We start from the raw sequence: 15,860 nt of genomic DNA on the forward strand, positions 1-15,860 counted from the left end.
TTAATGCCAGAACTAGCAAAAAAAAAAAAATAAATGAAAAATAAGGAACTAAAATCAGAGCAGAAGTGAACAGAATCGAGAACCAAAAATTCATACATATAGTAAGAACACTATCTCATGAGATCTGATAGTTTTATAAGGGGCTGATAGTTTTATAAGAATCAAGAAAACCAAAAGTTGGTTATTTGAAAGGATAAACAAGATTGATAGACCACCAGCTAGATTAATAAAGAAAAAAAGAGAGAGGATCCAAACAGCATAATCAGAAAACAACAAAGGTGACATGACAACCAATCCCACAGAAATACAAAAGATCCTCAGAGACTATTATGAACACTTGTGTGCACAAAGTAGAAAATCTAGAGGCAATGGATAAATTCCTGGAAACACACAACCTCCCAAGATTGAATCAGGAAGAAATTTGAAACCCTGAACAAACCAATATGACGTCCTGAAATGGAATCAATAATAAAAAACCCACCAACCAATAAAAGCCCCAGACCAGATGGATTCACAGCCAAATTCTGCCAGACATAAAAGAAGAGCTGGTACAAGTTCTACTGAAACTCTTTCAAAAAATCAAGGAGGACAGACTCCTCCCCAGTTATTCTATGAAGGTGGCATCACCCTGATACCAAAACCTGGCAAAGACGCAAGGAAAAAAGAAAACTACAGGCCACTATCCCTGATTAACATAGAAGCAAAAATCTTCAACAAAATACAGCAAACCAAAATCAGCAGCACATCAAATTATGGTGATTGTTAATTCACCACAATCAAGTAGGCCGAATTTCTGAGATGCAAGATTGGTTCAACATACACAAATCAATAAATGTGATTAATCACATGAAACATCCTCAAAATAATAAGAGCCATTAATGACAAACCCACAGCCAACATTTTACTGAATGAGCAAAAGCTGGAAGCATTCACCTTAAGAACTGTTACAAGACAAGGATGCTCACTCTTACCACTCCTATTTAACATAGTACTGGAAGTCCTAGGCAGAGCTATTATGTCAGAGAAATAAATGCAAGGCATCCAAATAGGAAAATAAGAATTCAGATTATTTCTTTTTTGTGACAATATGATTCTATATCTAGAAAACCGAAAGACTCCTCCAAAAGCCTTCTAGAACTGATAAATGACTTCATTAAAGTTTCAGGATACAAAATCAATGTAAAAAAATCAGTAGCATTTCTATATACCAATACATTCAAGCTGAGAACCAAAGCAAGAATAGTGTCCCATTTACAGTAGACACACACACACACACACACACACACACACACACACACACACACTTCTAAATGAAGAGGTGAGAGATCTCAGCAAGGACAACTACGAAACACTTATGAAAGAAATCATAGATGACATAAAAGAAAAAAAGGAAGGCATCCCATGTTCACAGATTAAAAAATTCAGTATCCTTAAAATGACCATACTGCCCAAAGCAATCTATAGATACAACACTATTTCTATCAAACTACCAATGCCATTTTAAATAGAATTAGAAAAAAGCTGTTCTAAAATTCATATGGAACCATAAAAGGGTCCGAATGGCCAAAGAAATCCTAAGCCAAAAGAACAAAGCCAGAGGCATCACATTACCTGCCTTCAAATTATGCAAGGTTACAGTGACCAAAACAGCATGATACTGGTACAGAAATGGACATACAAACCGATGGAACAGAATAGAGAACTCAGAAATAAAGCTGCACACCTACAGCCTTCTGATCTTTGACAAAGTTTACAAAAATTGTGGGAAAAGACGGGGAAATGACTCCTTTTAAAGGCTGTGAGAGAGTTGGTTAGCCATATGCAGAAGAATGAAACTGGACCTTTCACCATCGACAAAAATTAACACAGATGGATAAAACATTTAATTATAAGACCTCAAACCATAAGAATCCTAGAAGAAACCTAGGAAATACCATTCTGGACACTGGCCTTGGGAAATAATTTATGACTAAGTCCTCAAAAGCAGTTGTAACAAAAACAAAAATTGACAAGTGGGATATAATTAAAGAGCTTCTGAACAGCAAAATAATCAACAGAATAAACAGACAACCTACTTAATAGGAGAAAATATTTACAACTTAGGCATCCAACAAAGATCTAATGTGCAGAATCTATAAAGAACTTTAACAATTGAATAAACAGAAAACACGTATATTAAAAAGTGGGCAAAAGACATACAAACAACTCTCAAAAGAAGACATTATTTTTGTTCATTATTATTGAATAAACTAAATATTTAGTTATTGAAAGTACAAGACCTCATTATTTTCTGGTAATAGTATTTTTCTATTAACCAGAAAATATTGTACAAAAAGGAAAAACAATTCCACTAATTACTATTTAATTATTTGATTTATCTGCTGTATTATATATAACCTTATATTAAAATCATGTTAAACCCTAACTTCCTAAACTAATGTATTTAGTTGCCTTCAATCATTTTGTTAAGCTAATGATCATGTTAACAATAGTCTATTAAATGTCAATAATTAGAATAACAATTAAATATTGGCTGGATGCGGTAACTCACACCTGTAATCTCAGTACTTTCCAGGCTGAGGTGGGAGGATCATTTGAGCTTAGGAGTTTGAGACTAGCCTGGGGAACATAGCAAAACCTCATGTCTATACAAAATATTTTTCCAGGCACGGTGGCTCACGCCTGTAATTCCAGCACTTTGAGAGGCTGAGGCAGGTGGATCACCTGAGCTCAGGAGTTCGAGTCCAGCCTGCCCAACATGGCGAAACCCCATCTCTACTAAAAATACAAAAAATTATCCAGGCGTGGTGGTGGGTGCCTGTAATCCCAGCTACTCGGGAGGCTGAGGCAGGAGAATCACTTGAACCCAGGAGGCAGAGGTTGCAATGAGCTGAGATCATGCTACTGCACTCCAGCCTGGGTGACAAGAGTGAAACTCTGTCTCAAAAATATATATTACTATTATTTATTAAAAAAAATTAAATATGGTTTTTGCTTTTGGAGATAGAGCTCTAAGACCAAGTAATATCAGTGTTTATGAGTGCTCAGGGGAAGAAAATCTGAAAGAAGGCAATCACAGCAGTTCTTATATTTATAAGTAAAGGGCAAGGAAGGAATTAGATGTATCTAGAATTTGAGCATTAGAAGGGGAGAGTGGGACTAGCTGAGTGTGGAGACCAGAGGCAATAACTGAGTTCAACCTATTGACAAGCAGTAAGGGGGTGGTCAGAAAGCACTTTTTTTCCTTACTATTTGCTTCAGGGATAACCGATTTAATATCTGTTAACCTCCCCATCCCCCAAGTAACTGCATTCTGGGATTTCAACTTTTCTTCCAATTCTGAAACCTGTTTTCTGCACTTAAAAAATGAAAGATTACAGGTTATCAAAAACAAAATATGTTGAGAAAGTACTCGTTACTTCTTCGACTTATATTTTTAACTGCCTTGAAACTATTTCTGTATATTCTTCTATCCAGACAGACATTCACTGCAACTTATAACATGAAAAATGTAAGCAAGGATATATAACTGTTTCAGTGAACAGATTTGGTGAAGTGCCTTCTGTTTTAGGACTTTTAAGTTCATCACATTTTGTTGACTTCTGACATTCCTTTTTTCCTAGATTGGAAGAAAGATCTGCTTATGTAGTTTGTTTTTAAAATGTGCCAAATGCCGGCACATTAACAAGATTTTTAAAAATAAAATTGTATAAAACATTTAATATATTGGTCTTTTGGGGGAATTAAATGCATCACCACTGCATTACACTGTATCACAACTGTATTACAGCTTCATTAACATCAACTGGTTTGCTTTCATAACATTTCTGAGGAATCCGTTCTGTTTGCAGAGGTTCAAGAGAAAGGCCTGTTGAGAAGTTGTCTAGTTCCTTTTGTATATTTACAAATGCTTTATTCACATTGTTAACTTTTTCATTATTCATAATGTTTATGTTAAGATTAGTGGTAACTGGCTTTGCTAAGTCATTTTGGCTGGCTATGTGAAATACACTCTTGGACTTCTGCCCCATTAATTTGTTTTTGGCCTTTGTCTTTGATAAGCACGTGCAGGTTCTTTTTTTCTTTTTAAACTAATTTCCATAGGTTTGGGGGGAACAGGTGGTATTTGGTTACATGAGTTAAGTTCGTTAGTGGTAAATTGTGAGATTTTGGTGTACTCATCACCTGAGCAATATATAGTGTACCCAGTTTATAGTCTTTTATTCCTCACCCACCTCCCACACTTTCCCTCAAGTTCCTGAAGTCCACTGTATCATTTTTATGCCTTTGCATCCTCATAGCTTAGTTCCCACTTATGAGTGAGAACATATGATGTTTGGTTTTCCCTTCCCAATTTATTTTGCTTAGGATAATGGTCTCCAGTTCTATCCAGGTTGCTGTGAATGCCATTATTTCATTCCTTTTTATGGCTGAATAGTATGATGTGTATATGTATACCACAATTTCTTTATCCAGTCATTGCTTGATGAGCATTTGGGCTGGTACCATATTTTTGCAATTGCGAATTGTGCTGCTATAAACATGCGTGTGCAAGTATCTTTTTCATATAATGACTTATTTTCCTCTGGGTAGATACCCAGTAGTGGGATTACTGGATCAAATGGTAGTTCTACTTTTAGTTCTTTGAGGAATCTCCACACTGTTCTCCATAGTGGTTATACTACAGTCCCACCGGCAGTGTAAAAGTGTTCTCTTTCACCACATTCCTGCCAACATCTATTATTTTTTGATTCTTTGATTATGTCCATTCTCACTGTAGTAAGGTGCTGTCTTTGCATTGTGGATTTGATTTACATTTCCCTGAACATTAATGATGTTGAGCATTTTTTCATATGTTTGTTGGCGATTTGTATATCTTTTGTGAGTTGGCTCTTTATGTCTTTAGCATATTGTTTTGATGGGATTGCTTTCTCTTATTTGGGTTATTTGTATATTCTGGATATTAAACCTTTGTTGGATGTGTAGATTGTGGAGATTTTCTCCCACTCTGTGGATTGTTTACTCTGCTGATTGTTTCTTCTGCTGTGTAGAAACTTTTTAGTTTAAGTTCCACGTATTTATCATTGTTTTGTTGCATTTGCTTTTGGGTTCTTGGTCATGAAATCTTACCTAAGCCAATGTCTAGAAGGGTTTTTCCTGTGTTATCTTCCAGGGTTTTTATGGTTTCAGGTCTTCATCTTGAGTTGATTTTTATATAAGGTGAGAGATAAGGATCCAGTTTCATTCTTCTACATGCGACTTGCCAATTATTTCAGCACCATTTGTTGAATGGGGTGTCCTTTCCCCCTTTATGTTTTTGTTTGTTTTGTTGAAGATCAGTTGGCTGTAAGTATTTGGGTTTATTTCTGGGTTCTCTATTCTGTTCTGTTGGTCTATGTGCCTATTTTTATACCAGTACCGTGCTGTTTTGGTGACTATGGCCTTATAGTATAAAGTCATAATGTGATGCCTCCAGATGTATTCTTTTTGCTTGGTCTTTCTTTGGCTATATGGGCTCTCTTTTTTTGGTTCCATATGAATTTTCAGATTGTCTTTTCTAGTTCTGTGAGGAATGATGGTGGGGTGGTTGTTGTTGGTGGTGGTGGTGGCCTTTTTTTTTTTTTTTTTTTTTTGAGATGGAATCTCACTTTGTTGCCCAGGCTGGAGTGCAGTAGCATAGTCTCAGCTCACTGCAACCTCCACCTCCTGGGTTCAAGCAATTTTCCTGGCTTAGCCTACATAGTAGCTGCGATTACAGGTGTGTGCCACCATGCCCAGCTAATTTTTGCATTTTTAGTAGAGATGGGGTTTTGCCACGTTGGGCAGACTGGTCTTGAACTCCTGACCTCAGGTGATCCATCCGCCTTGGCCACCCAAAGTGCTGTGATTACAGGCGTGAGCCACTGCGCCTGTTCCTGGTGGTAGTAGTTTGACAGGAATTGCACTGAATTTGTAGACTGCATTTGGCAGTATGGTCATTTTCAAAATATTGAGTCTACCCATCCATGAGCATGGGATGTGTTTCCATTTGTTTTTGTCATCTATGATTTCTTTCAGCAGTGATACACGCATGCAGGTTCTTCTGCTTCAGATGAGGTCATCTGCATGCAGCACAGGGCTTTAAGATAGAAATTAGAGCCAGTTAGAAGACTTACTTCAGTAGTTTAGAGATGAGGTGATCAGAATGGAGACTGTAGGGTAACAGGTACAAGTAAACACTTGGAGGCTATCAGGTGGGAAGAGTGACAGCTTTTCTACTTGGGTGACTGAGTTGATGGTGATTTCTTTAGCAGGAAAAAGAATGCAGAGGCAACATGGGGAAACCCTGTCTCTACCAAAAATATAAAAATTAGCCAGTCTCATAACCCAATCTCAAAAAAAAATTTTAATAAAAATATTTTTTAAATGCTATATTGTATTAATTTTGCTTCCTTCCCTAAGAAGGACATAATATATCTTTTGTTTGTTTATTTTTTGAGGCAGGATCTCACTCTGTCACCTAGGCTGGAATGCAGTGGCATGATAGTGGCTTATTACAGCTTCAACCTCCCCAGGCTTAGTTGATCTTCCCAGCTTAGCCTCCAAGTAGCTGGGACCACAGGTGTGTACCACTGCCCCCAGCTTATTTTTACGGTTTTGGTAGAGACAAGGTTTCAAAAACACAAATAAGTAAATTAATTAATTTAATTAAATTAAATAATGGCCCGGCACAGTGGCTCACGCCTGTAATCCCGGCACTTTGGGAGGCTGAGGTGGGCAGATCACCTGAGATCAAGAGTTCGAGACCAGCCTGGCTAACATGATGACGCCAAGTGTGGTGGTGCATGCCTGTAATCCCAGCTACTTGGGAGACTGAGGCAGGAGAATCACTTGAACCCAGGAGGCAGAGGTTGCAGTGAGCCGAGATCATGCCATTGCACTCCAGCTTGGGCAATAAGAGTGAACTCTGATTCAAAGAAAAAAAATTAAATAAAAAGAGAATGCAGTTTTAGATATAAGGTAGCAGAAGAACATCAAGTGGTAATATTCATTGGTACATTAGTTTTAATTCCTCTGCAAAGCAGATGGGATTTTGATGAGCAAGGGATTTACTTGGAGAAATGCCTGTGAGGGAAAAAGGGGTGATGCCATAAAATTGGAGATAGCTATCAGACTGCAGTGCTGATGTAGATGTGACCCTGTGCTGGGGGTCCCCAAAATCACCTTCAGGTTCAGAAATCCCCTAGGAGAATGCACAGAACTCAGCATGTAATTTTCATGGCTATAATTTATCCTAACAGGAGGCAAAAGGTACATGGAGTAAATTCTGGGGAAACCAGGCACAAACTTTTAAGAAACTTTTCCCAGTGGAGTCTCATAGAATGCACTTAATTCTTCCAGCAACAAGTTGTGACAGCTTGTGTGAAATGTCTACCAGGCAAGCCCATTAGAAACTCAGTGCCTAGGGTTTTACTGGGGGGATACTGCCTGGCACATATTAAGATTCCAGACTCCCAAAAGGAAAGCAGATACTCAGAATAAACCACATTGTTTGTATTTGTGACTGGTCTTCTGTTTAGGAGGGTGTCTTCTTCATACACTGGGTGATGCATCTGTCCCAACTCCCCATCTTTTACACTTGATCTTAGCCAAAAGGCCAAGAAGCGACACCCCATCTCTTAAAAAAGAATTTTTTTTTAATTTTCTTTTTTGGAGATGGAGGGATGCTACTTTGCCCAAGCTGGGCTTGAACTCACAATTGTCCCACTTCAGCCTCCCAAGTAGCTGGGACTACAGGTGCATGCCAGTGCACCTGGCCGCAAATTCCCATTTTGCACCACCAGTTTTCTCAGACCACTCCTAGTACATGTGTGTTAGTTCAGATCCTCCAGGAAGCTAATCCCGCCTTAGTTTCTGCTTTACTGGGGGAAATGCTTGTAAGAGAATAGGGGAGTGCGGGGAAGAAGTAAGGAAAAGCATCAGACTACGATGGAGCTCTGAGCCCTCCCTGTAAAGGACAGAAGGAAAGAGGGTAGGGGAGACAGAGCCTCAGTACACTGTGTAGTTGTAAGAATGTTTCAGCCAGGTCAATGGTAAGTAGTAAGGAAAACATCAGACTACGATGCAGCTCTGAGCCCTCCCTGTAAAGGAGGGGGAAGAAAAGAGGGTAGAGGAGACAGAGTCTCAGTACGCTGTGTAGTTGTAAGAATGTTTCAGCCAGGTCAATGGTAAGTAGTAAGGAAAAGCATCAGACTATGATGCAGCTCTGAGCCTTCCCTGTAAAGAAGGAGGAAGGAAAGAGGGGAGAGGAGACAGAGGCTCAGTACACTGTGTAGTTGTAAGAATGTTTCAGCCAGGTCAATGGTAGGACCTCAGGCCAAAGTCACCCACACAGTCACCTGTGTCTTGCAGGAATGGGCCTTTCACAATATCCCTGCCATGCTTAGTCCCTTAATTTGGGCCATACTATAGGAAGTGTGGCATGAGCCTAAGCATAGGAGTAGATCCAGAAGGGCAGCTGTTGGAAGTCACCTCTGTGTCAGAAGTTTTTTGGTTTTTTGAGACAGTCTTCCTCTGTTACCCAGGCTTGAATGCAGTGGCGTGATCACTGCTCATGGCAGCTTCAACCTCCCAGGCTCAAGCGATCCTCCCACCCACCTCAGCCTCCTGAGTAGCTGAGACTACAGGCATATGCCATTACACCTGGCTAATTTTTGTGTTTTTTGTAGAGATGGTGTCTCATCATCTTACCCCGGCTGGTCTTGAATGCCTGGGTTAAAGCAGTCCACCTGCCTTGGCCTCCCAAAGTTCTGGAATTACAGTCGTGAGCCACTGAGCCAGCCCTATATTAGAAGTTTTGAAAGTTATAGAGATAGTGCAGGGAATAAATTATATTAACAGATGAAGAAGTCAAAAAGGATTTACATGATGTGATTATTATGCATTGCATACTTGTATCAAAATATCTCATGTACCCTGTAAATATGTACCCACAAAAATTTAAATGTTTTTTCTTTTCTTTTTTTTTTTTTTTGAGACAGAGTTTCACTCTTGTTACCCAGGCTGGAGTGCAATGGCGCGATCTCGGCTCACCGCAACCTCCGCCTCCTAGGTTCAGGCAATTCTCCTGCCTCAGCCTCCTGAGTAGCTGGGATTACAGGCACGCGCCACCATGCCCAGCTAATTTTTTTTTTGTATTTTTAGTAGAGACGGGGTTTCACCATGTTGACCAGGTTGGTCTCGATCTCTTGACCTCGTGATCCACCCGCCTGGGCCTCCCAAAGTGCTGGGATTACAGGCTTGAGCCACCGCGCCCGGCCAAAAATTTAAATGTTTTTTTAAAAAGCCAAAAAGAAAACCTTTAAGACATTAATTTTAAAACAGTGAGCAGAGAAGAAAGGAGCCAATGCAGGAGGCTACATAGTGTTTTGAGAGTTAGGAAAAGACCCAGGGAAGATAGAGTTTAAAGAAGAAGAGAAAAGAGTTTAAAGCAAATGTTATAAAGAAATTGTAAGTGAGCTTTCTGAGTCCATTTTTAGTGGATTTCAGGTAACAAATTGGAGTGAGTTGACTATAAGTATATACTACTTTTTTTTTTCCAAGTTTCAGTTATTTATTAGTGTAATCACCAATAGATTACATTAACATGATTTCATGCATTTAGAGAAGAAATATTTCCTGGTTCAGTGGAAAATTGTGTGGATGGCTTCTGGAAGACCTTCATTTTAAAGCAGCTTTACATTTCATTTAGAAATCTGGATGTTCTTTCTTCAGTTTGCTATAATCCACATTCACTGAGTAGAACTTGTATTGATCATTGGGACCCAGTTTGTTCCAGGGCTCTGGGTTATTCTTTTTGTCCCAGCAAACATCTGGATTGAACAGTGTCAAACGCAAGAGATACAGGGCTGCTCCACCACCTCCAGCTCCAATAAATACAAAGAGGGGGATCAAGCTCGGATGCTTCTTGGCCTGACCTAAGATGTGGCGGAGGATGTTTGCGGTAGAGACGTTCGATTGGAAAGAAGAAAATGAGCCCAGCCACCAGGCCCTGGGCTAAGTAGTATCTGCACTGACACTGTGCGGACTTCCAAAGTTACCTCGTATATACTACTTTCCAAGACGGGGAAAAATCTTTCCAGATAAATAGTGTGTAGTCATGATATATCTTATCTGCATAACAAGTTTAAAAGCAAATGATGTCTTGCTTGTTAAATTTCTCAGAATTCAGCATTCTTCTGGCAGACATCCACAAAGAGCTGACAAGGAAAGAAGAAAGATTCGAGCCTGGATGAAAAGAAAACGAAAAGAAAGAATGGCGAAGTACTTAAATGAGCTGGCAGAAAAGAGAGGGCAAGAACATGATCCTTTCTGTCCCAGAAGTAATCCAGTAAGTCTGCAGTGTCAGGGGTAATGTAATGGAATTATAGAATATGTGTAATTACTTTCCTGTCAAATTTACAAGAAAAGGATTAACATAATTTGGATACATTTTTAATTTGGCATATAGAAAAGACAATGTTTTACTTAAGTCAGGAAAAGCTAAAGAATTACCTTAAAATGTTGCAGGATATTGTGCTAAGTTATACTGAATTATCTTAAATATTTTTTTGTCCCCCAGGCTAATTAATGATGGCTGTAGCATTTTAACAAAAGGAGCGGTCGAGTGATTGGGTGACCAACTGGAGTTGTTCCTTTCCTTTTTTTTTTTTGAGACAGAGTCTTCCTCTGTTGCCTAGGCTGGAGTGCAGTGGCACAATCTAGGCTCACTGCAACCTCCGCCTCCCAGGTTTAAGCGATTCTCCTGCCTCAGCCACCCAAGTAGCTGGGACTACAGGCGCATGCCACAACACCTGGCTAATTTTTTTTATTTTTAGTAGAGACAGGGTTTCACTGTGTTAGCCAGGATGCTCTTGATCTCCTGACCTCGTGATCCACCCGCCTCAGCCTCCCAAAGTACTGGAATTACAAGTGTGAGCCACTGCATCTGGCCGTTCCTTTAATTTTCAATAAGAGTCAATGGCAGTTGAAACAATGGACTATGTGTATTAAAGCCATTTTAAAAACTCATTTTTAAAATTAAAAATATTTTCTAGGCCTGCCCCCTTGCTTAGTTTATGACATTTATTTTCTTAAAAAACTTTGAGGCTGGGCATGGTGGCTCAGGCTTATAGTCCCAGCACTTTTGGAGACCAAAGTGAGAGGATGACTTGAGACCAAGAGTTGAGAACATCCTGGGGAACATAGTGAGACCTCATCCCTACAACAACCACAAAAAATTAGCCAGGTGTGATGGCACACACCTGTAGTCACAGAACTCAAGAGGCTGAGGCAGGAGGATCATTTCAGTCCAGAAGTTTGAGGCTGTATTGAGTGGTGATCTCACCACTGCACTCCAGCCTGGGCGACAAAGCCAGCCTCTGTGTCTACAAATAAAGCAGAAGCTAACAAATAAAAGAAAACTTCAATGTTCTGTCCATAAGTTACCTACAAAGAATAAAAATATATATATATATATATATAGTCCAATTAGGTACCAAGAGAACAATGTCACTTCTGTGTGTGTGGGTTTTTTTTTTTTTTTTCCCATTTATTTATTTTATTGCATTTTAGGTTTTGGGGTACATGTGAAGAACATGCAAAATTGTTGCATAGGAACACACGTGGCAGTTGTTTTTTAACTGTCTTTAAAACTGTCAGCATTTATTTACTGAGCCCTAAGTATGGACATCACGATCGCTAGGTCAGGTATATTTTTCTTCAGATGATAAAACAAAGCAGTGTTACTTTGATAGTCAACATTACTATGAAAATTACATTTAGATTACAGTTTATCTTTTAATCTGAAATAAAATACAATATCCCTTCATTTTTTCAGCATTATTAGGAAAACAAATTCTTTAGGTGAATTTTCCAGATTAATTGTCCCATTAAAACACCAAATGGTGCAAAAGTAGGTAAACTATTGTTTAAAGTGTACAATGTACTTACCTGTCTCTGAAAAGAGCATATTGGTGTTAACATAATATTTTCTTGATAGCCCAGGAGACATGGTAGTGACCTCTAGGGCTACTGAGGTACGTGACCAGAATCTTAAAGTGCGTGCATGTGTATTTTGAGTATGTGTATATGTGTGTGTGTTCCCCCTCCCTATGCAGAATGGGTTCTGACGTCACCTTTTCTGTCAGTGAAGTAAATACCCAAGATGGTTAGAATTGTGTCCAAATTTAGAATATATTGGCCAGGAATGGTGGCTCATGTCTGTAATCCCAGCACTTTGGGAGGCCGAGATAGGAGGATCACCTGAGGACCAGGAATTCAATATCAGCCTAGGCAACATAGTTGAAACCTCATCTCTACAAAAAAAGAAGAAAATGAAAATTAGCTAGGCATGGTGGGCCATGCCTATAGTACTAACTACTCAAAGTGAGAAAATCAGTTGTGCCCAGGAGTTTGAGGTTATAGTGAGCTGTGATCATGCCACTGCATTCCAGCCTGGGTAACAGAGTGAGCTCTTGAACTAAATGAACAAGCTCTAAGGATATAAGAACTGCTTGGTTCATAGATTTTGTGGTCTCATTCAAGATTGCAAACAGTTGTTTTGTTTTTTAACTTCTATTTTGGTAAAGGGATGGGTTAGTGAGGTGTTAATGTAATTAAAATTTTCATTTGAATTTCTATTAGAAATCAACAAGACCTTTAATTTGTTAGTGACTACTTCTCTACAGGACCTTGAAAAGTGAATTTACTTCTGAGTATCTATTTTTATATACATAATTGTGTGTGAAAAGAACCTCACATGTAACTCGTACCAATAGTTCTTAATGTTCTGGAATAATACGTATGTGTCTGACATTAGTTGTTTGCTTTCTGGTGTATAACTTGAAGAGTTTACAAGTCACAGTCAATGCACTGTAGTAGGTTTCTGATAAACATTTTAAAACATAAAAATGATTATTTAAAATGTCTAATTTCTGCTTTATTAACAAGCTCTTCGTGAGATTAATCAAAAGATTGAGTACAAAGCATAGATGCTTCCACCTAAAATGTTCCTACTTTCCATTTTTAGAGCAGCCAATAAGGTCCTCTCCTTATTCAGTAAAATATATTAATTGAACTAGTAAAATAGATTTTGCATTCCATTTATTAAATTGGTTTTTAATTACATGATGTTTTAATTTAACATTTTTATGTTTTGTGCTAGAGTAGGAAGCTTCATCAAATACAACAGTGTTTTATACTGTTTTCTAAATAACAGAATTTTGTCTAATGGTTTAATTATTTGGATTGAACAATAATAAACCAACTGGATATTTCTTACGCAGCTTTACATGACTTCAAGGGAAATCAGGTTGAGTCAAAAGATGAAGCATGAAAAAGACAGGTGAGTTTGGTAGCGATAACCCGGTGCGCTCTCTCTAACTTCCTTACCTGAGTCATAGATTAATGCCTTAGGAATTCTGTTTTCACAATAGTCTCTTTTTTGTCAATAAATAGAAAATTATGGGAGATATCACTGCAAGGAAAATGATGAGACTCACCAGCCTTTTTACAAATTTGCTTTCAAATATTATGTATTTCATTCAGTTTTTATGGCTTTTATTTCTGCTGTTCTCCCTTTCCCAACCCAGATATGTACATCCATTTGGGAAATGCTCCAGAGACTATAACTCCAAGTACCTTTAATAATACTGCCTTATCATTTTCAGAAGTCTGATGAATAGAAGGATGTGAGAAGCATTGAAGAAAGAAAATGCTAGGTGAAATTAGCTGGGCGTGGTGGTGGGCGCCTGTAATCCCAGCTACTTGGGAGGCTGAGGCAGGAGAATTGCTTGAACCTGGGAGGTGGAGGTTGCAGTGAGCCAAGATTGCACCATTGTACTCCAGCCTGGGTGACAAGAGTGAAACTCTGTCTTTAAAAAAAAAAAAACAAGAAAGAAAATGCCAGGTGTTCTTCAAACACTGTATTCCCTCTGGGTAGATGAACTGAAAGTGACTCTTAGTAAATGATGTTGAATTTATCTACAGATTGCTGCTCTCTCAACACTACACTCGTCGAATCTCACAAGCATACAGTCTGATGAATGAACTGTTATCTGAGTCAGTACAGCTACCAACAACTGCATGGAAACCATTGCCTAACAAATCCAGCCCTGCTCAGTTTTCCAGATATCAACACTGCCCTTCTCCAAGAGGGTAAGACAAGGTTTGACATGCCATTTGGCAAGATAATGTAAGTCTTGATAAGAAGAAATGTAGCACTTTTGTGACCTAAGTTCAGTGCATTTGCATTTACCCTGCCTAGAGTTGTGATGGTAAAGTGAAGGAAAAAAGTAACCTCATAATTATGAGGTCTTTATGCATTGATAGAATCACCAAGGAAAAAGGCAAAAATTGTTTTACATTTCTCACTAAGCTTACAGAGCATTTAGGTATACCAGAAGTATGAAATTTGATATCTGTGCAGTCCAGTTTTCATTTACTTAGTTGTTGTTAATAATTACCTCGGTAATTCGCCTCCTGACTGCTCCCCCTATTTTCCCACTTGTCATCTCCTCTCTTGCAGAAACAGCCAGTCCCCAGCTGCTTACCACTTCCCTTTCTGCTACCTGCCCCTGACCTGCCCATTTATGCTCATTCAACTGTAGTTACTATTATGTATTTTACTTTAATCACCTGCAGAGGGCTTAGATATGAGTTAATTAGGCAGGAATTAACTATATACATAGTATGCTGAAGAAAACTACTCAAGTATAAAATTTCTTATATATGGCCAACAAACATGCAAAGTTCTATTAATATTTGTTGGTGATCATAAGGTGAACATGAATTGGAGTACAGTATTGTTAAGAATCACCACCTTTGACAAAATAAATTATTAGAATTGTAAACATAATCACATAATTTAAGAGCCTAGAGGATATACTAGCAACACAAACCCAGATGTAATCAGATCATTTGTGTGTGTAATGTGGAGTTTACTTCAAATGCCGAAGATTCCTGTTGAGACTTTTCTAGAATAAAGCAGGGATGAAATACATATATAACTGTCCAATATATGGAGAATTTGAAATGGAGAGTGAGATAACCACAAAAAATTTTTGTGAAAAAAATGAGGTTTGAGGTACGAGATACAAAGAATAATTTGTTGAGAGTTGCTATATGTTAAGTACATTACTGAGGTACAGAATAGGCAGTATCAAGTGAATGTGTTAATTTGAGCTATATTTTTTGGGCTTTTTTTTTCCTTAAAGAGACAGGATCTTGCTCTGTCACCCAGGCTGGAGTGCAGTAGCATTCACCAGAGCAATCATGGCACACCACAGCCTCCACTCTCTGGGTTCCAGTGATCCTCCTGTCCCACTCTCCCCAGTAGCTGGGGCTATAGGCCTGCCCCACTGCATCCTGCTTAATTTGGGCTTTTTGAAATATTAAAGTTTATCATGATATGAGATTCTAGGAATATAATAATTATGTGATTTCTACTTTAGAGAGAATCAGCCTGGTCACAGTTTTCTGAAAAATCGACCTGGAAAAGTCAAATATACATTTAAACCTAGTTGTATCCATAAGAAGTCTTTTGGGCAACCTCAAGACTCATCTTTGCCACGTGGTAAGACTTAAACCTTTTTTATAAATTGTGTGATTTGGACCTATTCCTTCTTGTCTCCAAAGCTGTGTTTTCATTAGTAAAAGGTATAAATCTGAATAAAAAGGAGTTCTGATTTGAACAGAATGCAAGGCATTGTTAAAGACTGAGCTGTAATTTATTTTTCTACTTTGAAGTAAGGCTCTAGGAATTTTTATAAATGAATGGCTTTTTTAATAATTGCATTTGAACATTCAGGGTATTAGATTATAACTTTTTTCAGGAGTCTGTT

General features: G+C 38.4%; 1 protein-coding gene across 1 annotated transcript in view; it reads left to right on the forward strand.

The window, feature by feature from the left end:
- Positions 1-15,860, forward strand: part of CPLANE1 (ciliogenesis and planar polarity effector 1) — a 160,689-nt gene that overhangs the window by 134,247 nt on the left and 10,582 nt on the right. Inside the window, exons 45-48 of the mRNA XM_037745599.1 lie at positions 10,137-10,369; positions 13,305-13,363; positions 14,008-14,175; positions 15,471-15,592. Coding sequence (XP_037601527.1) covers positions 10,137-10,369; positions 13,305-13,363; positions 14,008-14,175; positions 15,471-15,592 — 582 coding nt within the window. The remainder of the gene's footprint in view (positions 1-10,136; positions 10,370-13,304; positions 13,364-14,007; positions 14,176-15,470; positions 15,593-15,860) is intronic.

Source organism: Cebus imitator, unplaced genomic scaffold (genome assembly GCF_001604975.1).
Source record: "Cebus imitator isolate Cc_AM_T3 unplaced genomic scaffold, Cebus_imitator-1.0 Scaffold205, whole genome shotgun sequence".
Lineage (NCBI taxonomy): Eukaryota > Metazoa > Chordata > Mammalia > Primates > Cebidae > Cebus > Cebus imitator.